The sequence below is a fragment of the Telopea speciosissima genome, chromosome 8, assembly GCF_018873765.1.
Source record: "Telopea speciosissima isolate NSW1024214 ecotype Mountain lineage chromosome 8, Tspe_v1, whole genome shotgun sequence".
Lineage (NCBI taxonomy): Eukaryota > Viridiplantae > Streptophyta > Magnoliopsida > Proteales > Proteaceae > Telopea > Telopea speciosissima.
The window spans coordinates 58,884,822-58,902,030 of NC_057923.1; the positions used below are offsets into that span (position 1 = coordinate 58,884,822).

Consider the following 17,209-nt stretch of genomic DNA (forward strand, 5'->3'; position numbering starts at 1 on the left):
AAATATAAAGGGGCAACTAAGCTGCTTAGATGGTCTATATTCCATTCTTGGATAATTTAGTTTCTCTTCTTTAAAGGTTGTTTTTGTGATTTTTACATCATAGGGCAATATTTTGTAGAAGGGATTAATCATTTTCATGTTAGTTCTATTTATTATGTTCTAATTTTAAGTTGTACTGGCGCATTTTAGTAATTAGGCCAATGAGGAAACGGAGATCTTGTTATTCACACTTTTACTTAGACCTTGCATTTTAGGGGCCAAAACTGCCCCTTTTGTTTGATTTTGAGCCATAAATGTGATGTGATTCAGGAGAGATATGGCCAAAATATCAGCAAGTTATCAGTTTGTAATGGAAATTTATTTCCAACAAGTTTAAATAGGAGTCCAAGGCTCTATACTCCTCAGGCTTCAACTTTTTACGTGACTATTTGGAGCGTTATGTGTTTCTACAATGCTTGAGAAGTTTCTATTCTCCCAATGGTTTGAAGCTATCTAAGCCTATGTGAGATACATTAGAAGGCTTAGCGATACATAGAAGAATTAATCTATTCTATTTACTTATACAATTCAAGTTAAGCATTAAAATCTTTTTCCCAAGAAATTTAATAAAGTATTACAAAGCTAGCACCTGCTAGCCATTGCATTTTCAGTCATATAAACAATAGCCCAAACAAAGTAAATGTACCATATTATGAACAGAAAACGTTGATGAAACAAGGCAAGCACCCGCTAGTCTTTGAGCTTCCCTGACAATATGAATACCATATTTCTTTCCCAGCACTTCATGCCCATAAAAATTTAATAATTTTTTTCCTGCAGAGGAAATTTATTCACAAATCACAAGATTGCTATCAGAAGACTGATTATTTCTCTAAGTAACTTGAAAATTCAGCGCCTTGAATTTGGATGACAACAGAAACCCTCAGGGAATCTAAAAACATAATATTTATATAATAATTATACAAGCATATCAGAAGCACTTATGTAGAAAGAATTAAGGGGACAAAGCTAAAAATAATTATGACAGAAAGTTGTATAACGGAAGATCATTCCAAAAAAAAACTTAATACGCTGAGAGAGGCAGCAGGAATGAAAACATTTGACTTACATTGTTAAATGCTTGAAGGCGCAGAAAAAATGAGTGTCATAATTCTTCATGCTGCTGATGATCAGAAATCATCTCATGACTATTGATTTAAGGCATCTCTTATGTCGACCCTTCCATTGCTGTGTCATGAAATGATATCTCTTGCACGCCTATTTTGCCCCTCCTGGATTTGTTGATGATATTAACAATGTAGAATCAGGGGTCACCAGCATCGATCTTTGTTCCCCTAAACATAACCATCAATCTGTGGCCCTAATTATGACCGACATCCTTCATGGGAATTTTCAAATGTGCCTCAATCTTCAAGAATATGGTGCTTCCATCTCATTGCTGAATAACAACACCAATATCAAATCTCTTTTTGGTTAGTCTGAGAAGCATCATCTGGCTTCAATCTGTCACCAATAGTCTTTACAAGAACAAGAACCTTCAATGAAACGATGGAAGCGAATAGGATCTCTGAGAACAATCTCTCTGTTTTCCACCTTAGAAAAGAATTTCATTGTTGTATGGCAATCATGGCAGACCCTCAAGTTCTTCATCACTCTTATAGGAGCTGACTTTGGCAAATCAAGTATCCCGAGGACCACAGCTAACTTCTCACTGTGGTAGTTCACCACCAGGCCATTCTTTTGATCTTGCTCAGAGGTTTCAAAAGCAGATGTTTCATCAACATAACCAATTTTTTTGATCTTCTCCAACATTTCTTCCAACTTAGCATAAATAGCTTGACACTTTGGGTGGGATCTGTCACCTGCCACAAAAGAATTAACAGTTGTCCCAATTTCAATCCAACTAAGTCCAGGTTCCTTCTTAACACCTCGATTTTTCATCAAGTCTCTGATTTCCATCGCTAGAAGTTTTATGCCAGAATCCAAGTAAATATTGTAGAGAAGAACATAGGAGGCAGCAGCTTGTGGTTCGAGCTCAATGACTCTCTCTGCAATGCGTTTCCCCATGACAGTGTCCTTGTGGACCCGGCAAGAACCTAACAAGGCCCGCCACATCACAGGGTCATCCTTGAAGCCTGAATTTATAATGAAGTTCTCAGCATCAGCCAGTCTTCCAGCACGACCAAGAAGGTCGACAATGCATGAACAGTGCTTAACGTTTGGATTCATAACATGGTCTCTCTTCATGCTCTCAAAATACCTGCATTCAGATACAAGGAGTGTTCACTCATTAAAACTGGCAGATACAATAAATCTCTTTGGATATGGATTGCAAAAACAGATTGCTCGACAGGCAAGGAGATCATGATCCTGCATACCAAATGAACACATTCAAAGTTTCTATTCTATCAAATTTTCCTGTAAAAGTTGAGAAATATACCGGAATCCGTCATCCACAAGACCACCGTGGCTACAGGCAGTAAGAACTCCAAGATATGTAATGTGGTTAGGTGTAATCCCCGAATCCTTCATGCTCTCAAAAAGGCTGAGAGCTTCCTTTGCACAGCCATGCTGAGCATGGCTAGAGATCATCACAGACCAAGACACGACATCAGGGTTCCTTGTCTCCTTGAATGTCAGGTTAGCAGCATCTATATCTCCAGACTTCGCATACATGCAAATCTGTGAGTTTGCAACAATTGTGTATTCTGCAATTCCAGTTTTCATGGCATAGCACTGGATCTGCTCACCAGATCTTGCAGCAGCCAAATTTGCACAGGCACTTAGCACACTTGATATTGTGAATTCATCTGGTTTCATTCCAGAAGTGAGCAATTCGGAGAATAAATTCAATGCAAGCTCAAATTGGCCATTCCGGACACAACCCCCAATCATGGACGTCCATGAGACAATATCTACTTTTAAGGTTGAATGAAAACATCTCAACCCATCCTCTGTTGAACCCAAAAGTGAGTATAAGTCAATAAGTGTACTTCCAATGAATTCATCAGATTGGAGATTGTTCTTGAAGATTTGAGCATGAATTTGCTTTCCATAATCAATAGCTCCAACTACATTACAAGCTTTAAGTATGCTTGAGAATGTATACTTTGAAGGCTTCATACCTTTTTTTCGCATTTTAGAGAATAGATTCAGGGCTTCATCTGCAAATTTGTCAGAGACTTCAGTCTCTGATCGGAAGAACCCTGCAATCATGGCATTGAACGTGACAACATTTGGGTCAGGTATGAGCCAGAAAATCTTGATTGCATCATCCAGGTCCCCAATCTTTGCATACATATCAAGCAATGCAGTCGCAACAAAAACATCAAAATCCAGCCCAAGTTTGATCGTGCAGCCATGAAGCATTTTTCCAATTACTTTTGAACCATGAAAGTTCGAGCAGCATGCTTTTATTACGCTGCCAAGGGCAAAAGTATTCAACTTAAATCCAGATTGATACATTTGAATAAGAACTTTCATCATTTCATCATTTGAACCAACTTGAACATAACCAGCAATCAATGAATTCCAAGAAACATCATCTAACTCATCAGAATTATCAAACAAGCACCTTGCTTGATCAATGCGTCCACACTTCGAATACATGTCAATAAGTGAATTGGTTAAGAAGACTTGGTCACCCAAACCGCTAATAGTAATCAACCCGTGAATGAGCTTTCCCAGTACAATATTCCCTGCTCGAGCACATACACTCAAAGCAGTAGCATATGTGAACTTATCCAGTTTTATACGAGCCACTCTAGCTTCATTGAACACTTCCATGGCTTTATGATAGAAACCCACTTGTGAATATCCAGAAATAAGGGAATTCCATGAAATAATGTCCTGTCTAGGCATTCTATCGAACAATTGGCGAGCATTATCCATTTCACCACATTTGCTATACATATTCAATAGGTTGTTTTCCAGGAACATACAGGATTTGAAGGATGTCTTGATCATACGAGCATGTACAAGCTTCCCAAGGATCAGAGACCCAGTTCTTGTGCATGATTGGAGGAGAGCCGTAAAAGTGGCAGAGTTCATTGAGATACCCAGATGAAATTCCTGGGGATTTTCGGTCAGGGGTTGTCGGATATAAAACATTGTGGCATACCAGTTTTTGGGCTGTCTGAAGAAAATTAGGCGTTCTGATAACCCATTATGGCATTTGCGAGAAAACTGCATTCGCGTTCCTGGGGCGTGCCAAAATCATTCAAAAATCATGTCGAAGAGAGATGCCGATTTACAAAAGTAGTATACAGTTTTCTTTTAATACAACAGGAGTATACAGTTTTCTTTTTGGATTCCTACAAAATTGGTATGATTTCAAATTTCATGCGATGATTTCTATTTCCGAAATTGTTTTATTACAGTGAAATAAAAATCAAATGGAATAAAAATTCTGAAATGACTGAGGGATGATTTCTATTTTGAAATTTATTTTTTTATTTTTTTTTTGGTAAAATAAAAAATTGTAATTGATTTCACTCTTGCTTTTTAATAAACACATGGTTAATTTGATGGGTAAAGCAATAATTTCATATTAAGAATAGAACACCACCCTTCTTCTCCTAATGGTCTCACCACCACCACCAGTACCTCTGCCACAACCCTTCTACCACCACCCCGCCACCATCACCACCACCACCATCTTCCCGACCCCGCCCCGTCCTCGCCACCCTCTTCCAAAGAAATAGAGAATCTATTCTCAAAAATTGAACTATCAAATGAATTTTTTATTCTTGACATATTTCAAATTGATACAACCAATACAATTTCAATTTCTTGACCAAAAATCTCTTTGTTGACTATTTCATGAAATCAATCCAAAATTGAAATAGAAATAGAAATCATACCAAATTTGGATGTCAAAGACAGATGCCAATTTACAAAAGTGGTATACAGTTTTCTTTCTGGATTCTTATTTTAATTGTTGTTCTCTCTGCTTCGGTAGAAAAAGCACCTAGGATTAGGGGTGTCAAACAGTCAGGTCAACCCAGTTCAATCGGGTTCAATTGGTTTCGATTTTTCAATATCGGATTAATACCAATCTAGATCGTTCATTTTCGAGATTGAACCACAACATGTAGTTTTGAGAGAAATTTCGATAAAAACACTTTAAATCATCTTTCCAAGTTAAACAAGTAAACAACCAGGAATAGGGAAATTGATTTGATATGTTTATTTTGTAACTAGAACAAAGAGGAATAAATTATAAGAGGAAGATAAATAATCTTTGAATTTCCCTTCAACCATGGTGAATGGGATCCCATTCACTACGGGAGATAGAGGGCGGAAAAGGGTGTCGGGAGAGTATTTTGAGAAGATATTAAAACCTAGGATGTGAATTCTATAATGGTAGCTTTCCATTTATCGGGCGGTGGTGCGAAACTTATTAATCCGATAAATAATAGTAAAATTAATGAATAAATAGAGTTTGTAGCTGAAATCATTATTACAAATCAAATCATTGTTTTTTGTTGTAAAGGGAAGATAACTAATATTAAAATAGATGGATAAATTAATAAGTGAGAAGATGACTAATATTGAAATCACAAAATGAACCATACTCTCAACCCAAAAAAAAAAAAAATGAACCTTACTATTAAATCATTCATTTAACTATCCAACTAATTATGTATAGTGAACAAGAGTATTAATGGAAACATTGTTACAAATCAGTTCCCTTATTCATAACCGCATACTCATTGATTTGTAACAATTCCACTTACAATGAGAAATCTTCTCACTAATAATGAAATCAATGGATAATCAATTCATCTATTCATGACCTTATACTCAATGTTTTTTTTATCGGTCTTGTTTGGTTCAGTTTTCAATTTGGATATTAATCGGTTTGATGTGGTCTGATTTTCATACTCCAGTCCAAAACAAGTCCGATAAGGATCAATTCAGATCGATCCATTTCTTTTATCGATTTTATCAATTCAGACCAAGTTTTTACACCCCGACCTAGGAATAATGAAGATGAGGAAAATTAAATATCATACAATAATCAAATTGTAATTTGAACTCGGTAAAATTAAAGGGGAGTTTCTTATTGAGAGCCCTCATGGTATTTAATAAGTTGTAACATTATTATTTTTGATATTCCAATACAATACATTTTTTTTCCAGTGAAAGTAATAGTATCATTTCACATGTGCACTCAAAAATGTGTATTGTCTGACTAAAAGAAATTGAGAGCACGGAGTTGTCAAGTTCTAGATTTTTTATTTTTTTGGGGGGGGATAAGGCTATCAAATACTAGATAAACCTATAGAGATGTCATTCAAACTCCCAAATGATTACTATCCAACAGAAGACCTTACCCCTTCCCCCCCCCCCCCCTACCACCGAATTTTTTTCCTGTCATGTTCCCTACTCGGTACAGTGGTCCAGCTCCACTCACGAGGAGGCGAAAATAACGTTTTAACTTTCCTCGATAGGGAGTTAGATTTTCATTTCCGGCCCAACCCCTATGAGTAGAACTGGACCACTGTACCAGATAGGGAACAGGAGACGATAATGATAACTCCCCCCCCCCCCCCCCCAAAAAAAAAAAAAAACATCAAAAGAAAACAAAACGAGAGGGGCTAACTGTACACCTGAACGGAGAATTTCTTTATTGTTTTATTTTTTCCCTCTTTAAACGGTTAAACCCCAATAATAATAATAATCAGTGGCAGATGTTGCCTGTGGCTTCATGGGCCCACCACACACCAAGAGATGCTTATCTGGTGTTCTGTGTTCACATGTTGAGAGTGTGTTTGGTATGCATTATCAGATAGATTATGATCTAAACTACATTCTAAAACGTGATTTTTCTCCATTTTCTCATTTTAGAATGTATTCTAGACCCATAATCTATTCTAAGAATACATAACAAACATAGCCTAAAGTTTTAGTCTAATCAAAATATAAACCTTTGAAGATTTAGGAAAACCATTGTTCAAAGTGGAATTGGATCTGATTCAACCAAAATCAATTGGGAATCAGCCTGAACCTAAGAAATCGGGTACGAATAGGGCTATTCAAATTGGTTGTAATTAGAATGGGAATCGGTTGAAATTAGTCGATTAGAATCTGCCAAAATTGGAATCAGAGTTGAAATTGACCCATTCTGATCCGATTCAACTAGGTTTGATCCCTCAAATCATGAGGACAACCAAGACGGTGCTTACCCGTGTTTCAAGAATTAGGATCGAATTGGCAGATCCGGCCCATCCGGTTGGGCTACGCCATTAAAACACCAACTCCGGGGCCAATCCGACCGATGCAGGCTGATTGACCAAAATCGGTCATGAACGATCCAGATCCCAATTGCTTGTTTTTAAACCCTAATGTTTGCCATACACGACAATAGAGAGGGTTTATGGCAATACAAAGATTAATAAATTGGAGTAATTCTCTCAACTTAGTTTGCTTAATTCTGATTGGTAACAACCCGTTCCCAATTCCATGATTCCTGGTGGAAGTGATTTTTTCTTATTCCTTGATTTTTGAGAGCAAGATTGTCACTTGGTAAACATTGATAAAATTATTCCGGAATAGACTCAGAACAGAAGTAGCGTTTGGAATGCAATTGCAGAATCACGTTAATTACTTGTCACTGAAGAATTACGAGCCATTTTAATGGGAAATTACCATTTTTTTAAAACACTAATTTTGTAAAAAAAAAATTGTCATTAACAAATAACAATTATCCAATTACAGTAACAATTTGTTTTTCTTGGGTAAACATTACACTCACATTTGAGAGGACTAATAAAATCTTGGCCTTTGCGTACCAAACGTTAAATAATTCTGATAATTTCATTGTATCATTGTATTACTTGGCAGACCCAAAAATAGGCATACTCTGTAGTACCGACGAGGTGGTAATGCACATCCGACAGCACAGCAAAGGTCAGGTGGCACACATGGCACACATGGCCTCTGCTGTGCCGCCGAAGGTGCACTGCCGCCCCACCAGTACTGCAAAGGATTTTAATACCATCTATCATTCACTTCACTTGTCATATAAATAACGAAGCTGAGTCAATAGAAAAACCCATATACGCTCATGGAGACTGAATCCACAATAATGGTTTAATAGAGTCTGATCAGCTTGAACTTTGTGATGCATATGTCAGGTGACCACATGCTCATTGACACATTTATATGTATCAACTCCTCGCACTACATTATCAACTGATTCATCCACCCACATGAATGCCCCTGGATGTCTCGCCCATCAAGTTGGTGGGTATTATTTGGGATATTTCCTTCGGCATCACCATCTCCAGGTATATCTAGGAATGTAAATAGATATTCGAAAATCCGAATTCGATCCGCATCTGTATTCGTTTAGGGACATTCGTATTTGTTTAGAGATATCCAGAAAAAAAATCTGAATACTTCGATAAAAATCCATCCAAAAATTTTTTTTAAATACTTAATAATAAAAAATTAAGTAAATAATGATCTTGAGGGTTTTTGAAGAATCAACAAGTTCTAGAATATGAGGAAAAGAAAATCATAACCTAAGAGATGGATTGAGAGTGAATTGTATAGACTAGGTGGAGGAAGATCCCGGATTACACAAGGCAGAGATGTAAACGGATGGTCAAAATCCAAATTCAATCCGTATTCGAATCCATCTGAATCCGTTTAGAGGTATCCGTATTTGGCCAAGGAATATCCGGATCCGATCACATCCGATCCATATCCGAGCCAAATCCGACCCAAGAGGTCTACTGGGTTTGCCGACTCCGCATCATTGTTTGTAGTTGCCAATTTATCTAATGTTTTTAATGAATTACACTTCCATCAATAAGAAAGAAAGAAATGCTCATGGACATAGAGTACTGATACAACCACATAACCCAATACAAACTAGGGAGGCAATAGAATTTCTGACATGAAATTGATCAAAATATATATAGCCAATCGTCTTTCCAACTATTCAATTCTCTAACCAAATCAGAAGCATACCAGTTGCAGAAATGGAGAAGAAAAAGGAAGAAATTCCATCATTCTAGGCTACCTAAATCTCAAGGCAAATTTGTAACATTCACAATCCCCTACAGCCCTATTAGCTTTTGAACAAACTCATCTTCAACCATAGCATAACAGCTGCAAGCAACCCTTGTAGGTACAGAAGCTAATACAATTAGTTAAAAAAATGTATTACATAACAAGACATCACAAGTTCTAAAAAGAAAAATTAGGAACATAAAACACAATCAACCTTGGTGAGCGATCTTCTCAATGTATCTTCTTCTTGTCAGCATCAGTATATAGGATGTTATTCAACTAAGACTTGTCCAAAGTGCCAAGTACATTAACTACAGTAGGAAGACATTAATAACTGAACCCTTCTATGCAATTGTCCTCGATGTAATCCAGGGGAAGATCACTAAAATACAAAGGCATGGAGCTGACCAATTTTATGGTACATCAGGGGACAACTCTCGAGTGAGAATCATCATTCATTGAAAGCTGCTGAATGATCAGACCTTAGGATAGTCAGACTTCCTATCTTCAATCAGGTGAGGCTTCAGATCAGTCTTTTAGCGAATGAAAAAAATCCCTAGCCTTCTAAGATAGTGATATGACATCCCTTTATAATTAATCCCATTTATTGCAATTCAAATTCATGGAGGACGTGATTAGGGAATGCCAGTGACTATGATATCCATCCACTTGATAAACCACCACTGATTATTTTGTGTTCCCAAACAACTGGCTTCTTAAGATTGCAACCACCTTATCTAAGGTTCCATCATTTTCAGCTAGATACCGTTCAGCTTCCTGCTTATTCTTGAGAATCTCCCCTTCTATGCAGTAACTGTTGCCTTCTTTCAAGATCACTCCATGTTGACAAGCCATGTCCAGAACCTCTGATTCACAACAAATGCCTCTTCCAAAAATTATCTCCAAATCAGCCTTCTTCATTGCAGGTGCCAGCTTATTTTTCTCCACTTGCACGGAAACACCAATACCAGTAATCTAGTTAAAAGAAACACATTAGAAAAGAAAAGGAAAAAAGAGGGGGGGGGGGGTTCAAGGACTCAAGAGCAACATTTAGGTACTGAAGTGAACAATTAGAAAAGATAAAACTGAATCAAATATAATAAAAATGTAAGGAGATCTACATTTTTCACCGTACCTATATTCAAGTAGGACAGTTTTTTACTAGCAACCTACTAAAGCCAAACATAGATGGACTACAGGTCCAAAAAGGAATTGGGACAAATACTTCATGCAAAATGTTAGGTAATGTCTCTCTCAGAAGCTTCGAAGTACTACATGGAACCCTATCAAGCTGTAAGCCTATAACTAATAGTTTTAAACCAGATCTCCATGATTTTGCTCATTTTTAATCCCTATGTAGGTGCCATGGTCAGTTAATTTCACTTTCTACTTTGTTACTACATCTGATTTAAGTGATTTCATAATCTAAAACCTGAATCTAATTCCACCCATACCTTATTTCTGATCTAAACCAGCTCTAGGTTATTGCAGTAGGGAAATGCTAGCCCAACATGCGCGTATTATGATGATAGCATGGATTCCAGCCATATGGCAAGCTCATCCCTGCATTTCAATGGCCCACTGTATGGCTGAAATCTGAACTGTCATCATATTACATGCATATTGAGATAGCACTCCATTATACGAGTTCTAATCCATATACCTATGTAGTTGGGCCCATTACCCACAGGCTCTCAAATTGCTGCATCACAAATATATTATGAGAAGCGAAAGCACAAACCCAACAATGAATCTATCAACAAACCTAACTCCTATACTACAAATCTTAGAAGCTTTACCTCATTCTCATTTTTTAGCAGTCCTCTTCTCAAAATTCTCAGCCGTACTGCTGAATAGAACTTGAGGGCATTTCCACCACAACTAACCTCATTTGTACGCCCAAAACCCTGACATGATTTTAAATTTGATCTAACCTGGACAGGAGAGAGGAACACAGCCATTTCAGCAACTGACGGAGTTTAGAAAAGTCAGAAAAGATTGTCATTCTACCTGATTAATGAAAATAAGAAGTGTTTGAGATTGAACTATTGAGGACTGAATTTTTCTCAGTGCTTGGTTCATCAACCGTGATTGTACATCTGGGAGGTTAATATCCATCAAAACATCAAGTTCACATTGGGGAACAAGGGCTGCCACCTGTCAAGATCATACATACAGAATGTCATGCAAACATGTAGCATAAAGATCTCCAAAAAAAAAAAAGAGTGATTGAAAGAGGTATAGAGGTAGGGCTTTACATGTCAAAGCATTTATGAGGCTTGAGAAGGATTGAACAAGTAAAACAGAATACAACAGGAGATCTGGTGTATGACAGGTTTTGGAAACCTAGAAAATTATCTTAACTGAAAGATAGGAAGACTGGGAAGGGTATTCAACTCATATATCTCAGCACACATGCAGAATTCTTAACAAGTACAGCCATAAATTAAAAAACAAACAAATTATATGCGCAGAATTTCATGCAATGTATGCAAAGGAGAATTTAATAAAAGAAACATAATAGATCAATACTGTTGTAATATGGGTGTAAGGGTAGAATTGTCCTTGGAGTTTCTCTAGTGTTTGCCCTAGGGGCACTATGTACTTGTACCTCATCTTACTCTATTACAAATAAAGCCTGGCTGGTGTCTCATTGAAACAATTCATATTTCTCCAAACAACATGGTATCAGAGCTTGGGATCCAAACCCTGATATATCTTAAGCCTCTCCCCTCTACTTCTCGGTTTCAGCACCTACCGCCCTCCACCTTTCACTGCAGCCCTCAGTGGAGCTTCTATAGACCACAAGGGTCCTTGATCCTTGCTTCATTGAAGTCTCACAGATCCTACACAACCTAAGTTCTTGATCTCATGATCTGAGAGACTTCTTGAGATCTTCACAGGGTCCAACCCCTGCTTTTTGTGGACGTCGATCTTACAGTGCCTCCCTAGTTTTTTGGATCTCACAGGGCCAACCCTGACTATCGATCTCCCAGGGCAAAACCCTGAAATCAATCTCACATCAGGGAAAACCCTGACTTATCGATTTCTTCTCAGGGCCAATCCCTGACCTGCCAGATCTTCACAGGACCAATCTCTGATTATTATTTGATGCTTCTACACAGGGACCAATCCCTGAATGTCGATTTTCATGCTTCAGTGATTCTCTAGTGATTCTTGATCTCTACATGATTGTGGTAGCATTTGATTCTCTCTCTACATGATTGTGGTAGAGTGTGATTGTTGTCGTTGACTCTCTTCCTTACCTGGAGTACTTCTTGGACTGGTAACGATGTCTGATATTACTACTGCATCAACTGGAATTGAAGGGATGAGTCGTGGGGATTTTCCTTCATTCCCTGTGAGCTCCATCAAACTGGATGGGAGTAATTATTTGATGTGGTCTCGTTCATGCTACATATCCATTGATTCCCGTGGTTATTCCGAGTATCTCACGGGAGAGACAGAGAAGCCTACCACTGTCGGTTCTACTCAGAAGAGGTGGAATTCAGATAATTCGTTGGTGATATCGTTTTTCATCAACTCTATGCAGCCCCCATATTGCTTGGGGTTATCTTCTTCTGGACAATGCTGCTAAAATTTGGAAATCTGCCCAGGATAACTATTCTCAGGTAGGGAATGATGCCAAGGTCTATGAATTGTGCAGAGAAAATTCATGAGATGAAGCAGAAGGAACTCACTTTGTCACAGTATTATTCTGAATTACATAGTCTGTGGCAGGAGTTGGACTTTTATGAAGAATTTCAGGCTACTTGTTGTACTGATGCAACCAACTTTAAGAAATGTGAGAGTAAGCTGCAGGTTTACTTAGATTTTTTCTTCTTTTTCTATTATTTTTAACCTAGACTGTTTCAGACTTCTCCTTTTTTTTTTAAATACCTAGACTGTTTTACTCAGACCTTTTCTTCTTTTTCTATTATTTTCTTCCATGTTTAGCAGCCTGAAGTGAGCAATCTGACTGACCTAAAGTTCAGGTCTATTCAGATCTAGTTTCTAATCAAACCTACATTAATTCTTACTCCTTGGATAAGGTTACAAGTCCGATTATATTTGACTACTGTAAATTTTTTTTTTTTTTAAAATCCATTACCAAGTGCATTGTATGAAGGTGTTAATAGAATGATTGCCTGATTCTTTAGCTGACTCTTTAGCCAGAAGGTGTGTTAATAGAAGTGCATTATATCTAGGTGTTGTTATTTGTGTTGACATATATCGAACACATAGAGAATATGAGAATCTCGATCTGAATATCGAGATTCCCTCCTCCTATGTTGTTTCTGCTATTTTAGTTAGGATTGTCTTGTCCTAGTTTGCTTATTCTAGTTCTATTGTAACTAGGAGTATTTCTATTCTATCTTTCAGATTGCAACTAGGATTCCTAATTAAGTTAGGAATTCCTCCCTTTGGTTGAAATCTATCTATATAAATAAAGGCATGGTGAGGGAGACAGTCAAGCTTGATCTCTCTTGACTGCTCTCCTCTCTTCTCCCACTTCTTCTCTTCCTTCTTCTCTCGGTTCTGGTTCTGGTTCTGGTTCCTTTTATTTAGTTCTGTTACAATTTGCATACTCTTCTGTATCTTTCAGTCCCTTTAATAAAATTATCTTTGTTACTCATCCAAAAAGTATGCGTTACCAAGTGCTTAAGTATAGAAATGCTTTTGGAATGTTAAAAACAAATTACATTTCTTTTTCTGAATGTAATAAAAAAGAAAAGAGGAAATGCTAAATTACTTGCCCAGCAAATAGCATCAAGAGGAAGCATGACTTACACTGTCCACCACAATAACATCAATAGATCCACTTTTAGCCAATGTATCAACCACCCTAAATGAATTTTCAGCAGAATCAGGGCGTGCAATAAGAAGATTATCTGTGTCCACACCTATTGATTCTGCAAGTGATGCGACTATTGCATTCTCTAGATCAAGATATGCACAATATCCTGCCAATAAGAGAAAAGTTCACTCACGACAGAAAGTTCACAAGTCACAAACAACTATAAACCTAGAAGACTAAAAACAAATTTAAGGTTGCTGGAACATCACAAATCACTCAGAAATTTAAAAGTAAAATAAAATGATCTAATGTAGCTTTCTCTTTTCTTCTTCCTTTTTTTTTTGTGTGTGTGTGTGTGTGGAAGGGGGTGGCAGGGGTCTTATATGAACAATATAGATGACCATTCCCACACTGTTAGCCTTTACTGCCACGTGGCAATAATTGTTGGCTCAAACTCTGTAGACATATTGTCCACGTTATCATGTAGACATGTCGATTTTGAGTCCAATTTGACATCATCAGATGTTAGAATAATAATTTGCAGGTTATTTTAAATTTTCTGTTTTTAAGTATAGGTATCATTCAAAAACCAGGAGGAAAAGCCTCGCAAGTGGCATGCAACAGAATGCTGCAGCTATTCAAAGTTTAGAATGATCAGCAGTCAATGGATACAACCCAACTTAACACAGCCTTATCCCAACTAAATGCGATAGACTACACAAATCCTGTTTCATCATTCAACGCTATCTAAAGTCATATTGTCAATGGATACAACTCAACTTAACACAGCCTTATCCCAACTAAATGAGATTGACTACGCAAATCCTGTTTCGTCATTCAACGCTATGTAAAGTCATATTAGTGTGGGAATGGCCTCACACAATCAGTGCGGGCTGCATTTTCCTCCTTAATTTTTCCTTTCTTTTGGGTGCTTTTAAACCCAACCTCTGCCCTTCTACTTCGGTCAGATAGAAATTGTATGACTATATTCACATTTAGAGCTCTCTTGCCTAGCGATGGAATCAGTTATGCAGGATAGGTTCTGAAACCTATGAAACCCTGCTTGTAAGGAACCAAAAATAGACCTATGGAATTTTAGGATGCTAATAGGACTCACAAAGGGCAATAGAATTAAAGAATAAAACAGGTAGGCAAAGTTACTAGGGTTTAAAAAATAGAAATACAACAGAGACTATATTACTGAGAAGAAAAAACTTGAACCGTAATACTTCTCATCAAGAACATTTAACAATTCAAGAGAGCAGCATAAAATAGAATAAAGCACAAGTAGCAATGGCCTGCCTGCAGCCTAGAACCAAAGGAACTCCCATACAAAACCAATAATCATTCATTCCATAACCAAAAATTATGGATTACCATGACTCCTGCTGCATATATTTATAGCCAGTCAACTATTCCTACTCAGTAACTCTTTTACGTTTCTTTACTTAATTTCTCATTAAACTATACTCCAAATATGATTCTACTAAAAATTAAGCAACGTGCTCGAGTGCTTAACCACTTTTCAGAAGAGGAAAAAAAAAGAAGTTGCATAAGAAATATACTCTAAATAAAATTCCTATTAAACCCCTAAAAAAAAGAAATCCCATCATAAGCTCACAGACGGAATAAACAAATTAAGATACAGCTGAAAAATCAAGAGTTCTTGATTCTCAAAAGATACGGCCGAAGACACAAAAAATTAGCAACCAGTGAGCAGATAAGCATATTTCACCTACTTTGATACTTTAAAACCTGAATATCCAAATGATGGAGCACTCATACATCAGTCAATCATGTAACACAGTTTTGAAGCTCATATAAATACAATTTAAAATAAATAAACAAAAGAAAGCTCTGAGAACTCTGCAGCATCTAAAATGAATCTCACTACAAATTTTCCAAATAGTTTAAGCATTACTGTGCCTTAGAAATGAAATATGATATTTAATATAAAAACTTACTGACATCATTTCCTGAGATGCTAAAGGGCATAAATTCAACAGCAACAAAACAATAACTCATCTAATTTTAGCATTAGCAAAGAAGTAGATGTAACTAAACGCTATTCACAAACAGACAAATTAAATGTAGTAAAAACCTCCAAGCCTTTGAGCTTCCTTGATAATATGAAGGGCAAGCGTCGTTTTGCCAGATGCTTCTTGCCCATAGATTTCAACAATTCTTCCCTGCATAGAGAACTCCATTAGATAGATATATAAAGGTGTCATTATTTCATTGAATTTCTTGAAAATAATCAAATCACAGAATGATTTTTGTGTGCCATGAATTTAAGCCACAATAGAAACCCTAATTGCATGCTAGACCATTTGAAATTTCCTGGAAATAACATATGAATATTAAAAAAACTAAAACTAAAACCCTAAAAGAACTAAAGGGCCAAAACATAAAAACCCGAAATGAACTATATGGAACAGGCTAGAAACCAGTTCACATGGTATGAAACTATCAACGCTTCTTTCATCTTCATTTATGATTAATACCTAACCTATAAAGTTACTTGATATACCCATATCCTCCCCAATACCCTTAACACCCCTAATCCCTATAAATATCACTCTTAGTTGGGTCATCTACAATAGCATCAATGTGCCTAATGGAGTGTGATGTTACTGGAAGATGGATAGGACCAAAAACTTGATACAGGGAAGTTTTTAACTTACTCCCGAAAAAGAAGAAAACCAAACAGGTCTTAGTGGCCAACAACTTAAGGGAAGTTGAGCTTCTTTAAGTCCAGAACGACATGGGCCTTTAAAGCCCATTACCAAATCGTGGGCTATGTTTTATTTGTTTAAGTTGTTTTGCTTAACTTAAAGACTTATTACCTAGCCTAGTGGGTTTCCTTTCGTGTAATGTTTCATATTGGCTATGTAATTGTAGTTAGATTAGGACATTGTTTGGTAGTTAAGAACTCCTGCAATTATAATTTAACCTATTGATGCTAACACTGGTAACAACAACTGAAATGGATACAGATCAAAGGATTCAGGGATGGCACTGGAAGTTTCGGCCGGACAGTGGCTGTTGCGGCTCGGGATGGCACTGCTGCTGGTTGGTCCAATCACCATAGTCTTTTCATTTATATTTAAGTATGCACCCTTGTTTACTATTACGTAACAATACTCTTTAATGTTAGAGTTGTTAGAATATCTTGTATAGGGGTAGTTCTGTCATTGTCTAGTTATAAGACATGACTAAGTTGTATTTTTACTTTATTGTCTTATTTCTCCTTACCTCCCTAGGGAGGCTTGTGTAATTTGGAAGACTTAATGAATGAAGCTAATATGTGTGTTGAGAATCACTCTCAACACACACAATCGATTCTCCCATTCTCTTCTCTTCTTCTCATCTCTTCTCTCCTTCTTC

General features: G+C 37.0%; 2 protein-coding genes across 5 annotated transcripts in view; both read right to left on the bottom strand.

Moving 5' to 3' along the window:
- Nucleotides 1-1,059: 1,059 nt before the first annotated feature.
- Nucleotides 1,060-4,253, bottom strand: LOC122672619 (pentatricopeptide repeat-containing protein At3g13880). Its single transcript, XM_043870079.1, has 2 exons — nt 2,441-4,253; nt 1,060-2,260 (listed from the first exon to the last, which is right to left on the bottom strand). The coding sequence occupies exons 1-2, from the start codon at nt 4,189-4,191 to the stop codon at nt 1,507-1,509; spliced, it is 2,505 nt and encodes an 834-aa protein (XP_043726014.1). The 5' UTR covers nt 4,192-4,253; the 3' UTR covers nt 1,060-1,506.
- Nucleotides 4,254-9,624: 5,371 nt separating this feature from the next.
- The window catches only part of LOC122671779 (DNA repair protein recA homolog 2, mitochondrial), a 32,019-nt gene continuing 24,434 nt past the window's right edge, over nt 9,625-17,209 (bottom strand). For all 4 annotated transcript variants that reach the window (XM_043869211.1, XM_043869210.1, XM_043869209.1 and 1 more), the window contains exons 4-8: nt 15,924-16,011; nt 13,816-13,988; nt 11,035-11,181; nt 10,824-10,958; nt 9,625-9,999 (exon numbers count right to left, since the gene is read on the bottom strand). In XM_043869211.1, the coding sequence (XP_043725146.1) occupies nt 9,712-9,999; nt 10,824-10,958; nt 11,035-11,181; nt 13,816-13,988; nt 15,924-16,011 (831 nt within the window). In that variant the 3' untranslated portion in view covers nt 9,625-9,711. The remainder of the gene's footprint in view (nt 10,000-10,823; nt 10,959-11,034; nt 11,182-13,815; nt 13,989-15,923; nt 16,012-17,209) is intronic.

What these genes read in the sequence shown, in the direction of transcription:
- LOC122672619 (XM_043870079.1), bottom strand. Translation starts at nt 4,191, where the DNA reads ATGCAGTTTTCTCGCAAATGCCATAATGGGTTATCAGAACGCCTAATT. An exon ending in CTTGTGGATGACGGATTCCG is followed by an intron (nt 2,261 to 2,440) that starts GTATATTTCTCA and finishes ATCTGAATGCAG; the next exon opens with GTATTTTGAGAGCATGAAGA.